A 15,675-nucleotide genomic window follows, 5' to 3' on the forward strand; every position below is an offset into this window, starting at 1 on the left:
AAGCCGCCAACCGAGGCCCAGCCAAGGGGCCTGGAAGAAGCCACCACTCCTTAATTTCTACAGCATCTTTCTTAAACAGAAAGCCACAGTTGCTGAGCCCCTACATCGTCTACTGGCCAAAACCACAAAATGGTCCTGGGGAAAAGCCGAGACTGCTGCATTTGCCACTGTAAAATGACTCCTGTCGGTGGATTTGTTCCTCGTCCAGTACAGCCAGACCTTGCTGCTGGTGCTGATCTGCGAAGCTTCACCATTCAGCATTGGTGCCATCCTCAGCCACTGTATGCCCAACGGAACCAAAGCCCCCATTGCCTTTTACTCCAGGACCCTATCCGCCACAGAACGGAATTATAGCCAGTTGGACCATGAGGCTTTGGATGCTGTGGCAGGAGTAAAAAGGTTCTATGAGTACCTTTATGGATGGGACTTTGAACTGATTACAGACCACAAGCCACTGTTGGGTCTACTGGCTGGGGATTGTCCTATTCCAGTGTCGTTATCACCCCGCATGACCAGATGGACTATTTTCCTGGCTGTCTACTCCTACCGCCTTATCTGACCTGGTTCCGCTTTGGGGCATGCTGACGTTCTCAGCCGCTGCCCGCTGCCTGAACTTCTTGCTGACCCCACCCCTGAGACACCAGTCCTCCTCACTGACTGCCTGGAGACTGCACCTGTCTTGTCCATTGACGTTGCCTGTCACTCTGCAAAGGACTCCACCATCAAACAAGTTTTGAACTGGGTGTGGAGGGGCCTGTTGGGACTGATTTTAAAATGTATTTTGCTAAATGCGACGAATTATCGGTGGTTAATGGCTGTCTATTCTGCGGGTACCGGGTTGTTGTTCCACCCAAACTGCGCATTGCAGTATTAGAGGCTTTACATGTAGGGCATCCTGGAATTGTCAGGATGAAGTCTTTGGCTAGGAGTTATGTGTGGTGGCCTAACATGGACAGGGAGATCGAAGAATGGGTGGCTACCTGCATATCATGCCAGGAGTCCAGACCAGCTTCCCCAGAAGTGCCTGTTAAGGAGTGGGAACGACCTCAAGCACCATGGTCTAGGGTACATATTGACTTTGCTGGCCCAGTTAACGGCCAGACATTTTTAGTAGTTGTGGACATTTACTCGAAGTGGTTAGAAGTAGTGTTAGCATAGGGGATTCGGTATATGCCCACAACTATGCCAGGGGAACTCTGTAGATTCCTGCCACAGTGACAGGCATCACCGGCCCTCACTCTTACCTCCTAGAGCTCGAGGACAGTAAGAATTGGAGAAGACATATTGACCAACTCCGAGGTCACCTCTCCAACTCCACTCTTAGACAACTAGAGGTAACTCCTGCACAAGTTAGCCAAAGCCCTACCCAAACGGAGCAAACGCTTACTCCTTCCACAGTCAGCTCAAGCCCGAGAGTACTGGGAAACTTATCTGGTTTTGTTGCAGGACCGCAGCGAGCTCCAAGCGAACCGGCTCCAGAAGCTCTAGCCGTGGTCTATGAAAGGTTCCAGGAGCTTCCAGCAAGCAGAGTTGCGGAGCAAACAGGTCCGTCCGACCTGTCCAAGGAAACCCCTCCTACTGAACTGCGCAGGTCAGGCAGAGCTACCCCAAAGCCTGCCTACCTGCATGACTACATTACCAGTAGAATTGTTCCATCTAAGAGGGGAGGGGTGTTAGATACTCATACCAACTACAGTGGTTTCCACCAAGGTCCTCTGTTCCGGTAGGAACAGAGGTTTGTTCCTATTAGTTGAAGGGTCTGACAGCTCCCTATAAAAGGGCTGCTGTCAAACTCAACCTTCGCTGGATTGTTCTTACTTGTTGTGTTATAATAAAGAACTGTTGTTACTGTTAAGCCTGTGTATGCCTATCCATTACCCAATCTAACAGATATGGTACTTTTCTTATTTATGATTCTATCTATCATAGCACTCAGGGGAAGTTTTAGCCTGAAGAAATATTCTAATTATAGGAAGGTTAAGAATGGGAACACAACAGACTTTTCAAAGGAAAAAGGATATGGCTACATCTTCAGCCCTATATTTCTAGGATTTTCAAGAGAATTGAGAGTGTTATATTAAGGTACTTAGGAGAAATTATATGTGGTTAATTACACATGAGTCACCTCTGGTAACAACAGAATTGGGAAGGTCTTTGTAATGTGTGCTGTGGGGATTTTGGAGGACATTGAACACCACTGACTAAATATTTTGTAGACAAATGTTGCTATGAGTGGGCTGGACACTGCATACTTAGAAAATTCACTCAGTGACTCACATTTATAGGAATGAATTTCTGGGATGGATTTCAGTATGTGTAACAAGAAAAAATGCCATTATATTTTAATTTATCTGAACTTTTAGAACATGATAATGTTATTGCTTTGTTGAGGTATAGTCTACGAAAGCTTTTGAACAAACATGCAACATGGAAGTATAAGAAAAAACCAATATCTTTAACATCATATAATGCCATTTGTTCTCCAATAGATTCTTAAATCTAGGAGCAGTGGCCCTCTTTGAAATATTAAGCGTATGTTGTAGGTATTCTCACAAAATGGCTGCCATGAGGACTTTTTATCTTCATTAAATGGGATTTATGGATGACTCATATAACAAGAAAGTAACAGCTGAGATGATTCCCTGCCATCTCTTTTAAGTCTTCAAAATGATGTGTGTGATTTTTGTTTTCCAGATATAGTATTAAATTGCAACCACTATACTTTTTATTTTCCAAGTGTGCCCATGATGGCTGTATATGCCCTTTAAGAATTCTTGGAAATAAAGATATTAGAGATTGGCACTTTGCTTTATTGTATATCAATTTTAAGCTTTTTTTAAGGAGTTTAAATTGACAAGGAGCTTATATCTGTGGCTACATACATTCTTCTCCTGCCACTGGCCAACAAATGAAACGGCAAGAGTTGTTCCCGTTCATATAACTATAGACCAGTCAACTGAACATTGATACTGGAAAAATTCTGGAACAGGTTATTAAGAAGTCAGTTTGTGAATATTTAGAAAGAATACATTACATGGCAGGAGCCCATCTGAATTTATCAAAAATAAACTCATCTTTTTTTTTTGATAGAGTTGACCATAGGAATATAGTGTGGTGCAACTGTATCACCCCTTCCATCCACTTCCCCACAAAAAAATAAATCTAATCAGAATTGTCAAACATTCTGGCAATTATTGCAGGAATCCTATAATTTAACATGGATTTAACATAGCCATAATATTTTCATTAGAGGAAAGTCGTATTCTGATCCACAAGTGCTCTTCAATCTATATTTATAATAGGTAAAAGTCAAAATGTTACCGATACTTTAAAAAAATAACTGTTGGGCAGTAACTAGTAGACTTCATCTTCTACAAATGCTTATTTAAAAGCCCTGCAGCAATTACTGGTTTGTTCCAGGTAAATGTGTCTAAAAATGCAGCGTTAACTAATCTGTGGGTACATGCCTTTTTAAGGACATAGTGAAGCTTTAATGATAGGATGATGTTTTATTAATTGTTGTTACTATGGTGTGTTGCTACGGTATTATTAGTTTTGTTACTTTTAGTTTCAGCGCTGTATTTATAGTATTTCAGTACTCTTTTTGCTGGGGAGAAAAGCTTCTTCTTTTTTTGCAGGAAATTACAGCAGCTAACATATATCTGTTTGCCCTTTTTGTTTTTCCATCTAATTTTGTCATTATGTAGTCTAACTGTAAAAAATTGTGTAATTTCTCTTCCATTGAATTCAAGGTTCCAAATGTGGAGTTCCCCATACCTGTTTTGCATTGTGAAGATAAAACAGTATCTTGATTTAATAACTGCTGCATCCTGTACTTCCAGATCATCTACTGAATAGTTCATAGACAAAATAAACATTTATAGACCATCTGATCCTAAATAATCTGATCACAATTTTGCAAACTTTAATATGTGTAAATTCTATTAATGAGAAAGAACTACGTAATAGGTACCCCTTATGACAAAGTATTTTTCTAAAAATTTCTAAATATTTATTTTTCTAAAAATTTCTAAATATTTATTTCTAAAAAGAACTAAAATTTTTCTGATAATGGCATTAATCAGAAGGAAGAAGTATAATCAAACTTTAAAACTGCAATCTGTACTAAATGGGCTGTATGTAAACTTCTTTGGACTCAATGGAAGTTTACTTTAAATGTAAGTTAGGTATTACACCTTAGATTTCTAGAAATCTATAGCTTTGAATTAGTATCTGAAACAGAATTGTTAAAATTGTATGTGTGCACATGCATACATATATACACAAAGTTCTGAGTAGTCTAGGCTTCCAAAAAAGAGCAAAAAAGGTTCAGCAGAATCTGTTCATTACCTAGTAGTATAAGGGAGAACCTGGTGTGGTGTGATAGAAAACGGGTCATATCCTTTGTGGTATACCACATTCAATTAATATGGCAAGCTTTGTGATCCTGTCAGTTCTCACTGAGGGTGGAACCAATGTTTGTTTTCCCACTCCTCTTTTTTTTCCAAATTTTCAGAGTGTATCGCACTACAAAAGAATAATGGATTTCCGTCCAAGAGGACTGCATGGTCTGATAAAGTAAAATCTACAACAGAAAACAACTTGTTTTTTTCCCATCCATTAGGCTATAATTTCACTTACGAAAGAAAGTGTAATAAATTTTGGCGGGAAAAATAACCTAACTATTTTGGACATTCCTAATGACCGGCCTGTATAAACACTACTGAGAAATGGGGGTGAGAACAATTTGACCAAGGGAATGATTATTTTTCTTGCATTGTAACCTAGTTATCTGTCAGGTCAACTCATTTAGAATCATTCTAAGATCAGTGAAAGAAGGAAGTAGACTCACAGAGAGAGAAACCTTTTAAAGGTCTTTGGGTCTCATATAACAAAACATCTACTGAAAACGTCACTTCAATTAAACTTTCCCCTTGATACACATGCTAAATAGGATAACATTTATAGCTCTGGTTTTGGAATTAAAATCAGCTCAATCCACATATGCAGTTGATTGAAGTGGCTTCTTCATTAGAGGGCAGGATGCGTTAATCCTTCTAATTCAAATGAAATTATTTTTTTAACCCAAATCTAATGTCCTTCATGTTTCACATTGTGCGTATGTCCCCAATTTATCTTCTCAAATTGCCTAGCAAGTGAAAACTAGTAAAGCTGTGACTAAGGAACTAGAGATAGACTTAGGTTTATTATAATATAAATGCAGAGGTGGTTTAAGTTTTTTGAGAAAAATACATCCTAATAGAGAGTTACAGTTAATATATGGCTGCTGCTGTGTTGCAATATTTTTGGGGAGGGCTTATTTTCAGGAATTGGGCTTATTATCCGGGGAGGTCTTATTTTCAAGAAAACAAGGTAGTCATATTCTTCTAAAATCCCTTTCCATGTATTCCCTCATTTATGGGCCTCACTGTTAGATCTCTGCAGACTCTATATTGCCATTGCAACTAAAGAAGTTTCCATCTTTATTACATTCTATAAAAATAAAATTTCCTCAATAAACCATTCCCTTTCTGTAGACAAAAAATAAAAAGAAACATTGGATGGGCTAAAGAAAAAAAAACACACCAAAAACTAAAGCCAACTGTATACAGGAAGATGCTTGTTATTCTACTAATATTGCTTCCTTTCCTTGTTAGCAATTCAGGGGATATGAGTCGGGGAAGATTTAGGGATTTCTCACTCCATTTTTGTCTTGTTCTTACTAAGAGACATTCCCTACTGCCTCAAAAGATGTGACTCATACGATTCACAGTGATTCAAATCAACTAAACTCTCTGCTAATGCCAGTAAAACTTTGCTTGAAACTTTATAATTAAGCACAAAGGCATGCTTTTCTTAAATGTTCATTCTGGTTTTTAATGTATTCTTGAAACAGCAATAAGGTGGCTTATTGTGAGAAAAATGTGATTTTTTCCTTCTTCATTAAAATGCTTATTAATACCAATAAGTTACTCATATAGACACTCATACAAATAGAGGACTCTGAAATATTTTTCTCTCCATCCAACATCTCATGAACTTAGCAAGCATGTATTAATAAAAAATGTCTTGATTCATTCCTTATCCATTACATGGCTTGGAGGACAAGTTAAATCCTGATCATATACCCCAGAGGAAAAAAACTAAGTTTCCTAAAAGAATATTTCCAGAACATTTCTGCTTCAGAGTTTAAGCGAGTTTTCTCCAATCTGTAATTATCCAGATGTGTTGGGCAATTCCTTCTATTAGAGACAACAGCAGTAGTGTTGACTGAGAGTTTGGCATTGCAGTCCAACATATCTAGGGAAGATCTTTTAAATTAGTTTTCTCAGTTAAGTTCTGCACCTTTCTCTATGCTTGTCTACATCTCCTGTTTATGGATCTGAATTACATAAAGTATTTCCTTGGACTATGCATTCCTTAAACTTCTTTCTAAAAGAGAACAGCTGATTAGCCTGATGATATATTATATTAGTTCAAAAGTAAATCTGGGAATTTAATTCTAGATCACCCATACCGTAATGGATATTTGTAAGCTTCTTCCAGTTTGGACTGATGCATTAAGTGGAAAAAAAACAGCATATACAACCAGCTTGACACTCAGTCTTACTCTTTGCTCAGGGTTATATTTGTGTTTATCAACAATGCTTAAAATAAGTCTATTTTTGGCAATTTTAATGGCAGCTGTTCCAAACCCAGTCTTTGCCAGAACTGCTAAACACTCCTCTCCTGCTTTTGTGCTTCTGCTTTGCATGCAATTTCTATGATTTATAAAAGCCACATTTACAAAACAGGAGGACTTTGTGCTGGTAACTTGAACAACTGAAACAAATCCTCCAATGAAGTCGCTCAAGAGGAGCTGCAAGATGTTAAACCATTTACATTTCATATTGTGTTAAAATCCCAAAAAGAAAATCATGGAAAAATGTGCTACTAAGAGCTTCTGAAAAATGCAAACATGCATTTTCTTAAAGATGTATGAGTCAAAAGCATATTTAAAAGTTTGAGTGACACTTACCTCGAACGAAGCACTGCTGGTAAGAAGGAAATGAGTCAAATATGCTGTTTGAAGCCATGGTTTCCTCTTTAAAAACGTATTCTCTCTTTTATAAGAATCTGGTATATGAGTCCCTTCACCTTAGGAAGTAAAAAATCAAGAATGGCCATTATAAGCAACTTCTTGTCTGTCAATGCACTTTGCATCTTTTTGTCTGCAAAGCACATAAATTCAGTTTCTCTCACACAAACCCTGAAAGTGTTTTGTAAGACAAAAAAAAAAGAGTCGGAGAAAGAAAGGGAGAAAGAAATAGCAGATCACTTGTGGTTTCATGATGCTTACCACTCTATGAAACTCTTGTGGTTTGCAGTCAAAATGATTCGCCCTGCCTGCTGACCAATATCCCGGACCCACTGTTGTGTGACTGCCTCTGTACCCAACTTGTGGTTCTGTGGTTGTTTATGAGGCCCAAAGAAGTGTTTCACACAACCAATATTACAAATTTAACTGTTCCCCTTTCCAGAGCCTGCTGCAATTGGTCTTTGAAAATCACATGGTTTCAATGATGTCAACCTAAGACACACACACACACAATATTCTGAGCTACACACTTCCCACACCACCTGCCCTCCCTTAGATTCAGAGGAGACAGAAAGAGACTGTGCCTGACTCACAGCGCTAGCTCCACAAATGTTCTTTGCTGATTAAGGACAACTCTGCCTTGTTGTTGCCTGTGGTTTCTGGAAGTACTAGTTATTTTCACAGATATTTTATTGCTGCTTATTCAATAGTAATTTAAGCCTTGCTATTAGTCTTTTGCTGAAAGACGATGTTTAGGGCATCCTCTAACTTGAGGATCACTTTTCGAAAAAGCTAAGCAGGTGACGAAGAGTTTTTTTTCCACAGTACAAAATCAAAAGAAGATAAAGTAGATTGTTCAAGTGCACCTTTATAAAAAGAGTTTAAAGACAAATAATCTTGATAAATCAAAGACTGACGTAGCCTTGAATTGTTAATTTGTAAGCAGTACTGTAATCATATATGCACAGGTTTTTTTGGACACTTAAGTGCCAAATAAATACATTATTTATTATAATCAATCTCACTACATTATGCTTTTTATTGGACCAGATCAGTGATGGGCTACAAATATTTTTACTATCGGTTCAGGCAAGCTCACACATGCAGAGAAGCGTCTGGGCAGGTGGGCGGGGCCTCCTGCCACCGCTACTACCGGTTCAGCCAAACCGGGCCGAACTGGGAGCAAACCACCACTAGGCCAAGGGGTGGGTTTCAGTTGGTATTACTGCTGGTTTGCTTGTGCACACTCTGGATGCGCACTGAGCACCCATGTGTAGTTCAATGGAAATTGATCTGCGCATGCTCAGAACTAAAAAAAAAAAAAAAGATGGCGGCGACCGGGGAACCGGTTTGGAGGCATGGCCAACCTAGGTCATTTCCGATTCTGCAACCCAGGCCGGCATACCACTACTGGTTCAGCCGAACCGGGCCAAACCGGTAGGAACCCACCTCTGACTGGGCGAGATCAAATGTGAAATGAACCCTCTATAACCTGGCAGAATTTATTTTAACCTTATTCCGAAGAAGATACTGATCAAAGAATTTGGTTTTCTAATACAAATCTTTCTTGTGGTAGTTTATGCCACTCTCTGTGGTTTGAGCACCAATTACAAACAGTGAAGAAGAAAAGGCACCATTAAAAAACAAAGAAGTGATTGTCATGCCATCTTTTAACTTATTTAATTAATATTCTATATGCCCTTTCACGCATTCAATATTAAATCTAAAAGATTTTCCTTACTCTTGTGAATCTGACACAGAGGAATATTTTAGTTCATTAAACATTTGCCAAATGCAGTCGCAATCTATGAATGTCAAAATATTGTTCATTTGGGATTTAGTTCTGGATGAACATGCTGTCCCTGGCTTATGTTTTCTACACCTGGTTAAAAGAAAGGGGATTGTTAATCTAGGGCTACCATATCTGGGCTGCAAAAATCCAGGTATCCACTGGAATCACACTTTGCATGTTTGGCATCCGTATGAGGTGATTAAATAAATAAATAAAAACAAATCCATCTTTCTTTGCTGCCATCTAGCAGTCACCCAATTTTTTCCCAACCAGGTATGGTAGCCCTATAATCTTTTTAATGGGACTTTCTGGTTGTGTATCAAGAAAAGACATCGGTTGATCAAGAAGATGCAGTCATTGAATTTTTTCTCAAGGCTATTTCGCTTTTATGTATTGGTCTTCCAACACTGAATGCCTTTACCTAGTGCTTAGCTCACAACAGATAATTATATTTCCACCCCATTTTGTTCTGCTTAATATTTTCTTTGCTTGAGCTGCTGCTGTTGCTGCTTGAAAACCATGGCCTGGTTGTTGTTTCAAGGCAATATAATATCAGTCCCTTCAGTTCCTCACCTAATTGGCAGAGGATTTCATAGAAACGGGTGGCCCACAAGCCATTTCAAGTGGGGGATCTCCATGAAGTGTCTCTGGTTGAAAGTACCATGCAAGAAACTAGGCCCCAAATATGTAGGGCCATTCCCAGTAGTACGGGTTATCAACCCTATAACTGTAGAGTCAATACTTTCACCCTTGATGGGGAAGGTGCCCCATGTTCCATAGTAGTCTCCTGAAACCAGTAGAGGAGGGTGACATACAGGTCGTTTTCCCAGCCACCGGGCTGATAGGGGAAGATAGGTATGAAATAGACAGAATCCTGGACTCCCGCCTCTATAGGGGAGGGCTACAGTACCTAGTGTGGTAGTGGGATATCCAGACACCTATGCTTCATGGGTGGCAGAGCGTGATGTACCGGCTCCACACCTGGTTACGCAGTTCCACAAGCGCTACCTTGACAAACCGGGGGGGAGGCGAATGTATGTCAAGGTGTTGTGCCTAACTCCTCTATCTCTTATCTGCCAGGTGTGGGGCTGGTAGCAGGGAGCTGCCTTTCGAGTCCCGCTGCAGGGCTCCTTTGGGTGGTGGTAGTGATAGGGAGGACAGTCAAGTTCCTGTATTATTTTAGGTGGCTCAGCATAAGATGCGGGTTATAATTATAATTTTTGTTGTCTGTTCAAGGAAAGAGAAAATGGGCATGTGATATTTGTATGTATGTGTGCATCAGTGACGTGCGGTGATGTTTATGACTGGTGAGGCTGGTGACGTCATCAAACCGCGTGGTTGCTCATGACTGGTGAGGCTGGTGACGTCATCAAACCGCGTGGTTGCTCCGAACGCACGGGCGCAGCCCAAACAGAGAAGTTTCTTTTCTCAGAAATGTCAGAAAGAGGCAGGCAGGCTGCCGCAGCTCCACTAAAAAGACATTTCTGAGAAGAGAAACTTCTCCTTTCTCCTCCTTCCCCCCCCCCCTTCTAGCACTGACGTTGTTACCTAGGCATTTTTTGCATCTGGCGAACCCACGATCCTTGCAAGGGGAATGAGAAAATGTGTGCAAGCGGCTCCTCAGCAGCGCACATCCTCAGATTAGCGCAGCTGTGATTCCCTTTCCCTGCACACATGGTTCCATTCCTCTCCTTCCTAAATCAACATGAAGGGGACCGTGGCTGCACTGATTGAGGCTGGAGCTGAGGAGCCTCCTGCACACGTGGTCCCATTTCCCTTGCAAGGATCCTGGGCTCGCCCGAGGCAAAAAAAGGCGAGATCGGCATACTTGGGGCTGCTGCTGAGATGTCCAGGGAGGCTAAACCAAGCCGCGCGCCTCTCCCAGCCACTTTCACGGCTTCCCGGAGTAATTTTTTTTTATTTTCATGATGAGAGCGGTGAGGCTCCGCCTCCCCTGCCTCCCCTGACTGCACGTCACTGGTGTGCATGTATGCGTGCGTATGTGTGTGTGTGTAAAAAACACAAATATAATTTCTTCATGAACCGATCAGTATAATTATGGGTATTTTAGATCTAATTCAGTATGGTTCCTATAAACTATAGATCTCAGTAAATGCTTGATAATAATCTCTTGGAGATTTTCTTGATGTTATGTCTACAAAGTATTGCAGTTATAGATTCATTCTGTTTCATAGAGTTACAGCTATTTTCTTTTTTTAGAAGTGAGTTTTTGTGGCTTGTGCAAATTTAAATCTGCCATGAGCCCAGCTCATGAATAGTAAATATTAGTGATAGATTTTTAGATGTCTGTCTCAGTTATGCTAGAATCATTGAATGCTTATTAATGAGGAGGCAGACCTGGATGGTATATTTTTTAATAAGTAGTGCTGAAGCAGAAACAATAAATGAAGCTCAGCACAATTTTTAACAAAAAATAAAAAAACAAAACACCACTCTACTCGGGATTTTACCTCTTATTTTAGTAATATCAGACTTTGTATATATAATTTTGAAGAATTAACTTGCAAATCTGTTTCATTGGCAATGGTAGAGAAATTTTGCTAATTTCTATTATTGGCATGAGAGGTCAATCCCTGTCCCATGTGCTGTATACTGTTTCCCACCTCCCACATTTTGTGGTCTCTGGGGCTAAAACTGAACTTCCATGGAAGCATATAGAATTTTGGTGCTGTGACTTATTCTCTAACGATACTCAAAATAGCTTTCCAGAATTATTTTTAGCAAATGTTACTGCAAATGCCAGCCCTATTTCCTCAATAACATTCTACTGCCCAGGGAGAAAAGGAAGGAAGGAGTTACAACTCTTGACAAAATCTAAGTTGCCTGTCCATGTTCTAATGCAAATACTATACCATGTTTTTGTTGGAAGAGACAATTCTAAACGAGAATATTATTGGAAACATTTTTAGTTTGAGGCTGTGAAATATATCTTTTTCGAGCACTTTCACAGATGTACATTTCTAGTTCAACATCCCATTTTGTTTCTTTTTTCTCCCATTATAATACCTAAGCCATAGTTCAAAAGTGGCTAATATGACAATCTTTCATATGTCCCTAACTGGTGGAGCCATCTCTGTTTTCAATTATTTAAAGTTCAGGCTGTAGAAATAACTGAAATCCCAGACAAAATAATTTCAAGATTTTGCAGGTATTCATATGTCTTAAAAGGTGTTTATACCATCACAGACCTTATTTCACTAAAGAAGTTCCCAATTATTGCACTTAGTAAGTTTGACAACTTCAGCTTTGAAGAAAAAGTTTGGTCATTGATTTTTTCCCTCATTATGAGTCAACAGTGGTAGGAGGAGCAGCTGCTACCAATATACTGTTACAGAGACCTGGTGAGCAGAATAAATGGAATGAGGGATTGATTTATGACTCCCCAAACTACTGTATAAGTCTGAATATTCATCATTCTAAAAGTTGCTGTCATTTCTCATACATTAGACAGAATTCCAAAAGCTGCTTTACATATACTCAAGCTTTGGCACACCCCAAGGACTGGTTTTTTTTAAAAAAAATATTGAATGGCAGAATCCAACCCCATTCTTATTCATGGCTTTGAAATATCCAGATGAGATTATGACGATGAGATCCTTCAAATTTATAAGGCTGCTTATTTATCCAACGAAGCAAAGAACATAGAATGAACAAATCATTATTTTTATAAAATAAAAAAAAACATTAACAACAAAAATTCAGGTTGACTTTCTCATTTAAAGATAAAGCACAACATTCCCCAAATTAACAGCCTGGCCTCAAAATCTGAGGAAAAACTAAGTCCTTAGAATATATGAGGGAAGAAGTAGATCTTTATGGTAGATGTATCATGGCCTAAAACAGGGGTGTCCAAACTTGGGAACTTTAAGACTTGTGGACTTCAACTCCCAGAATTCCCCAGCCAGCCATGCTGGCTGGGGAATTCTGGGAGTTGAAGTCCACAAGTCTTAAAGTTTCCAAGTTTGGACACCCCTGGCCTAAAATGTCTGCTTACTAGGCTTTATCAGGTGACATTGCCTCATAGAAAGGACATGGAGCAAAACCACTCAGCCAGATCTGGTGGGACAGGCAAAAACTATTGGGCAAAAATAACATTACCCCATGCCATGTAAGACTTTAAGGATAACAACTAGTATCTTGAATTGCACCCAGAAGCCTACTGCAAGCCAATATAGCTCATGCACCATGGCTGTTGAATCATGGTTGATTGAATAAACCATAATTGGATGAGCTTACCTAAAATGTTGAATCTAAAGCAACAAAATCCAGATTTTAGTTGGTGCAAGGTGACATGAATGTGTGGGTGTAACATTCACATTCATGCCACATACTTGAAAGAACATGAAAGTGGCAGGGCAGGGCATACATCTTTAGAATTGTGTCACTAATTGACTCTCTGTATATCACTTTAAAAACCAAAAGCATTAAACACTTCAATCAGTTTGGGAATATCCAGAACACCCTAGATAAGGGCATCTTCGGGAAGTCAAATAATCCATAATTAAATGGATATTGCAGCATCATGAAGTGAAGTCCACCCTGTTATCACATACAAGTACTCCAAAAGGGTCAAATGTTTTTTGCTTCTGTCTATTACATCTGAAGGATCCTTCCTATCTATTACTTCTGAAAGTCCTTCAGGATTTGAGTATGCCAGCAGGTCTGGGGGCCATTGGAAATGACAAACTAGTGTGGTGGCATGGCTCCATTACTATTATTAACATCCCTTCATCTATTCTTCTTGTCTTTACTTTGTTTTTTATAAAGTTTTTATTTTTAAAAAAAAAATAATGATGATAATTATTTTAGGTATTTCTTAATTGTTTTAATTTTCTTGCATGCCAGCCAGAGCCATATGTTTTATGAAGTGGGTGGTTATAGAAATTTTGTTTGTCTTAAAATGCACCAGATAACCTACCAACTTTATAAAGAAATATATCATTAGTAATATGAAGGTTAAAGTTAATACTAAGTTTAGTCTTAGTTAAGATTAAGGAGAATCAATGATCAAATAAATGAAATAGCATGCAGCAGGATCCCTTCCAATCCTATCAGTCTTGGTCTAGATAAAAAAAAAACTGAATATGTATGTTGAATTGGAGACATTTCTATTGTAATGCTTTTCAACTTAGTCATCTGCCAAAGTGTAACTATACTACGTGCAAAGCAACAGTTGAGCTGCTTTTATTGTCTCCATACTCCTGGAGATGATGCAAGCCATTCTTGAATTTTTTTGACATGCCTCTTGCAATTTTTCCCATCATCTGTCAAGTCCCTGACTGCTATTGCGCATAAATAATGAAAGAAACTCTTAAGCAAAGAGCTTTTTAAAACAAAGTCTCAAGATTATAATATAACACTTTCACATATGTATAAAAAGTTTGCTGGACAAGATCCAGATTTATCTAGTCTAGCATTTAATGTCTATGGAAATTCTCAGTCATCCAGGTTATGGTTGTCCCAAAGGTGCTTTTTTCAAAAGAAAACTGGACTTTCTTTGTCTTTTCTTGAAGACTTTTTGCTTCTCATCCAAGAAGTTTCTGGCAGTTCTCAGTTCTTCAGTTCTCAGTTCAGTCAGAATTGAAAAAGCTCCTTGGATGAGAAGCAAAATGTCTTCAAGGAAAGACAAAAAAAGTCCACTTGCCTTTTGAAAAAAAACATCTTTGGGATAGTCCAGTATTAAATTTTCATCCATAGGAAGACTGCAGATAGGACACAATCACAGTAACTAATCACCACCTCGGCACTCCAGAGCAATTAGGTTTCAGAAGAATATAATGTCCAACATCAAAAATAATAGAAAGGAATAGCTATTGATAGCCTTATCTGATATGAATTCATTTAGACCACCTTACCATTAGGCTGATCAAGGCATCTGCTTCAAGGAGGCAATCTGTTGATCCTTTTCCTGTCATAAGAGAGGAAATTATATACATATGTACTTCCCTTTCCTTCAAACTAGCTTACTGTCTTCCTGCACATGGCACTGAATCTATTCCTTTGTTTCAAAATGCCTTTGGCCCCACATTCTGTATCAATATGACTATAGCTTAGAATGTTAAGATAATTGCCAATGCAATGTGAAATGCACCACAATAAAAGGAAAATCCTTCTTGCTATATTGTTATCTTTAGTAAAGGTCTTCAAGGCACATGAGCTTTACCCCCAGCAATGTGTTTTGTAGCATGGAGATATCTTTAATCAATGCCGTGATATGTAGTTTTCCTCATTTGAATTGCTCTATGTTGCCTCAAAGGCTCTTCCACACCTCCATTAACTAGACAAGTTAAGAGTATGCATTAACAGAAGTATCCCTTGATAGTATCTAGTCAGTTATTGGAAGTTGTAGCATAGGCTTCTTTAAAAATATGCAGCCGAGGCATACAAGCTCAGCTATTGGAGCTGCTGGAGAAGGCAATCTGAACAGGCAAATAATAAAGAAAGAGGTCATGAAAAAACTTGTTACCGATGATTTACTCAAAATGTTTATCAGAATGAAATGCCACTGACAGCTTTGTGCAGGATTAATCTTCAAGGACCAACCTGATAATAGCTTTAAAAAAAAAGATAAAGTGCAGTACAGTCATTTTTAAATTGTTGTTTATAACTTTTATGGCCCCCAGAATCACTGTAGTGAGATGGGCAATCTATAAATAATTTAGATAAATAAATAAATAAATATTTACAAAAATATGCTGCTGACTTCAGTAGGCATAATTCCATATAAGCATATATATATTTGAAGCCTAAAGCCAAACCAAGTAATATGAATTGTGGTTATGTT

At 38.7% G+C, this 15,675-nt stretch overlaps 1 protein-coding gene across 2 annotated transcripts in view; it reads right to left on the reverse strand.

The window, feature by feature from the left end:
• The window catches only part of RUNX1 (RUNX family transcription factor 1), a 201,347-nt gene extending 193,883 nt beyond the window's left edge, over positions 1-7,464 (reverse strand). The window contains exons 1-2 of one of the 2 annotated variants that reach the window (XM_081951300.1): positions 7,340-7,464; positions 7,019-7,137 (exon numbers count right to left, since the gene is read on the reverse strand). In XM_081951300.1, the coding sequence (XP_081807426.1) occupies positions 7,019-7,076 (58 nt within the window). In that variant the 5' untranslated portion in view covers positions 7,077-7,137; positions 7,340-7,464. Of the gene's footprint in view, positions 1-7,018; positions 7,148-7,339 lie in introns of those variants that run through there. The other variant, XM_081951301.1, reaches the window with a different exon arrangement.
• Between the last annotated feature and the right edge of the window lie 8,211 nt (positions 7,465-15,675).

Source organism: Natrix helvetica (genome assembly GCF_964273705.1).
Source record: "Natrix helvetica genome assembly, chromosome: 4".
In the NCBI taxonomy this organism is placed as follows: Eukaryota; Metazoa; Chordata; class Lepidosauria; order Squamata; family Natricidae; genus Natrix; species Natrix helvetica.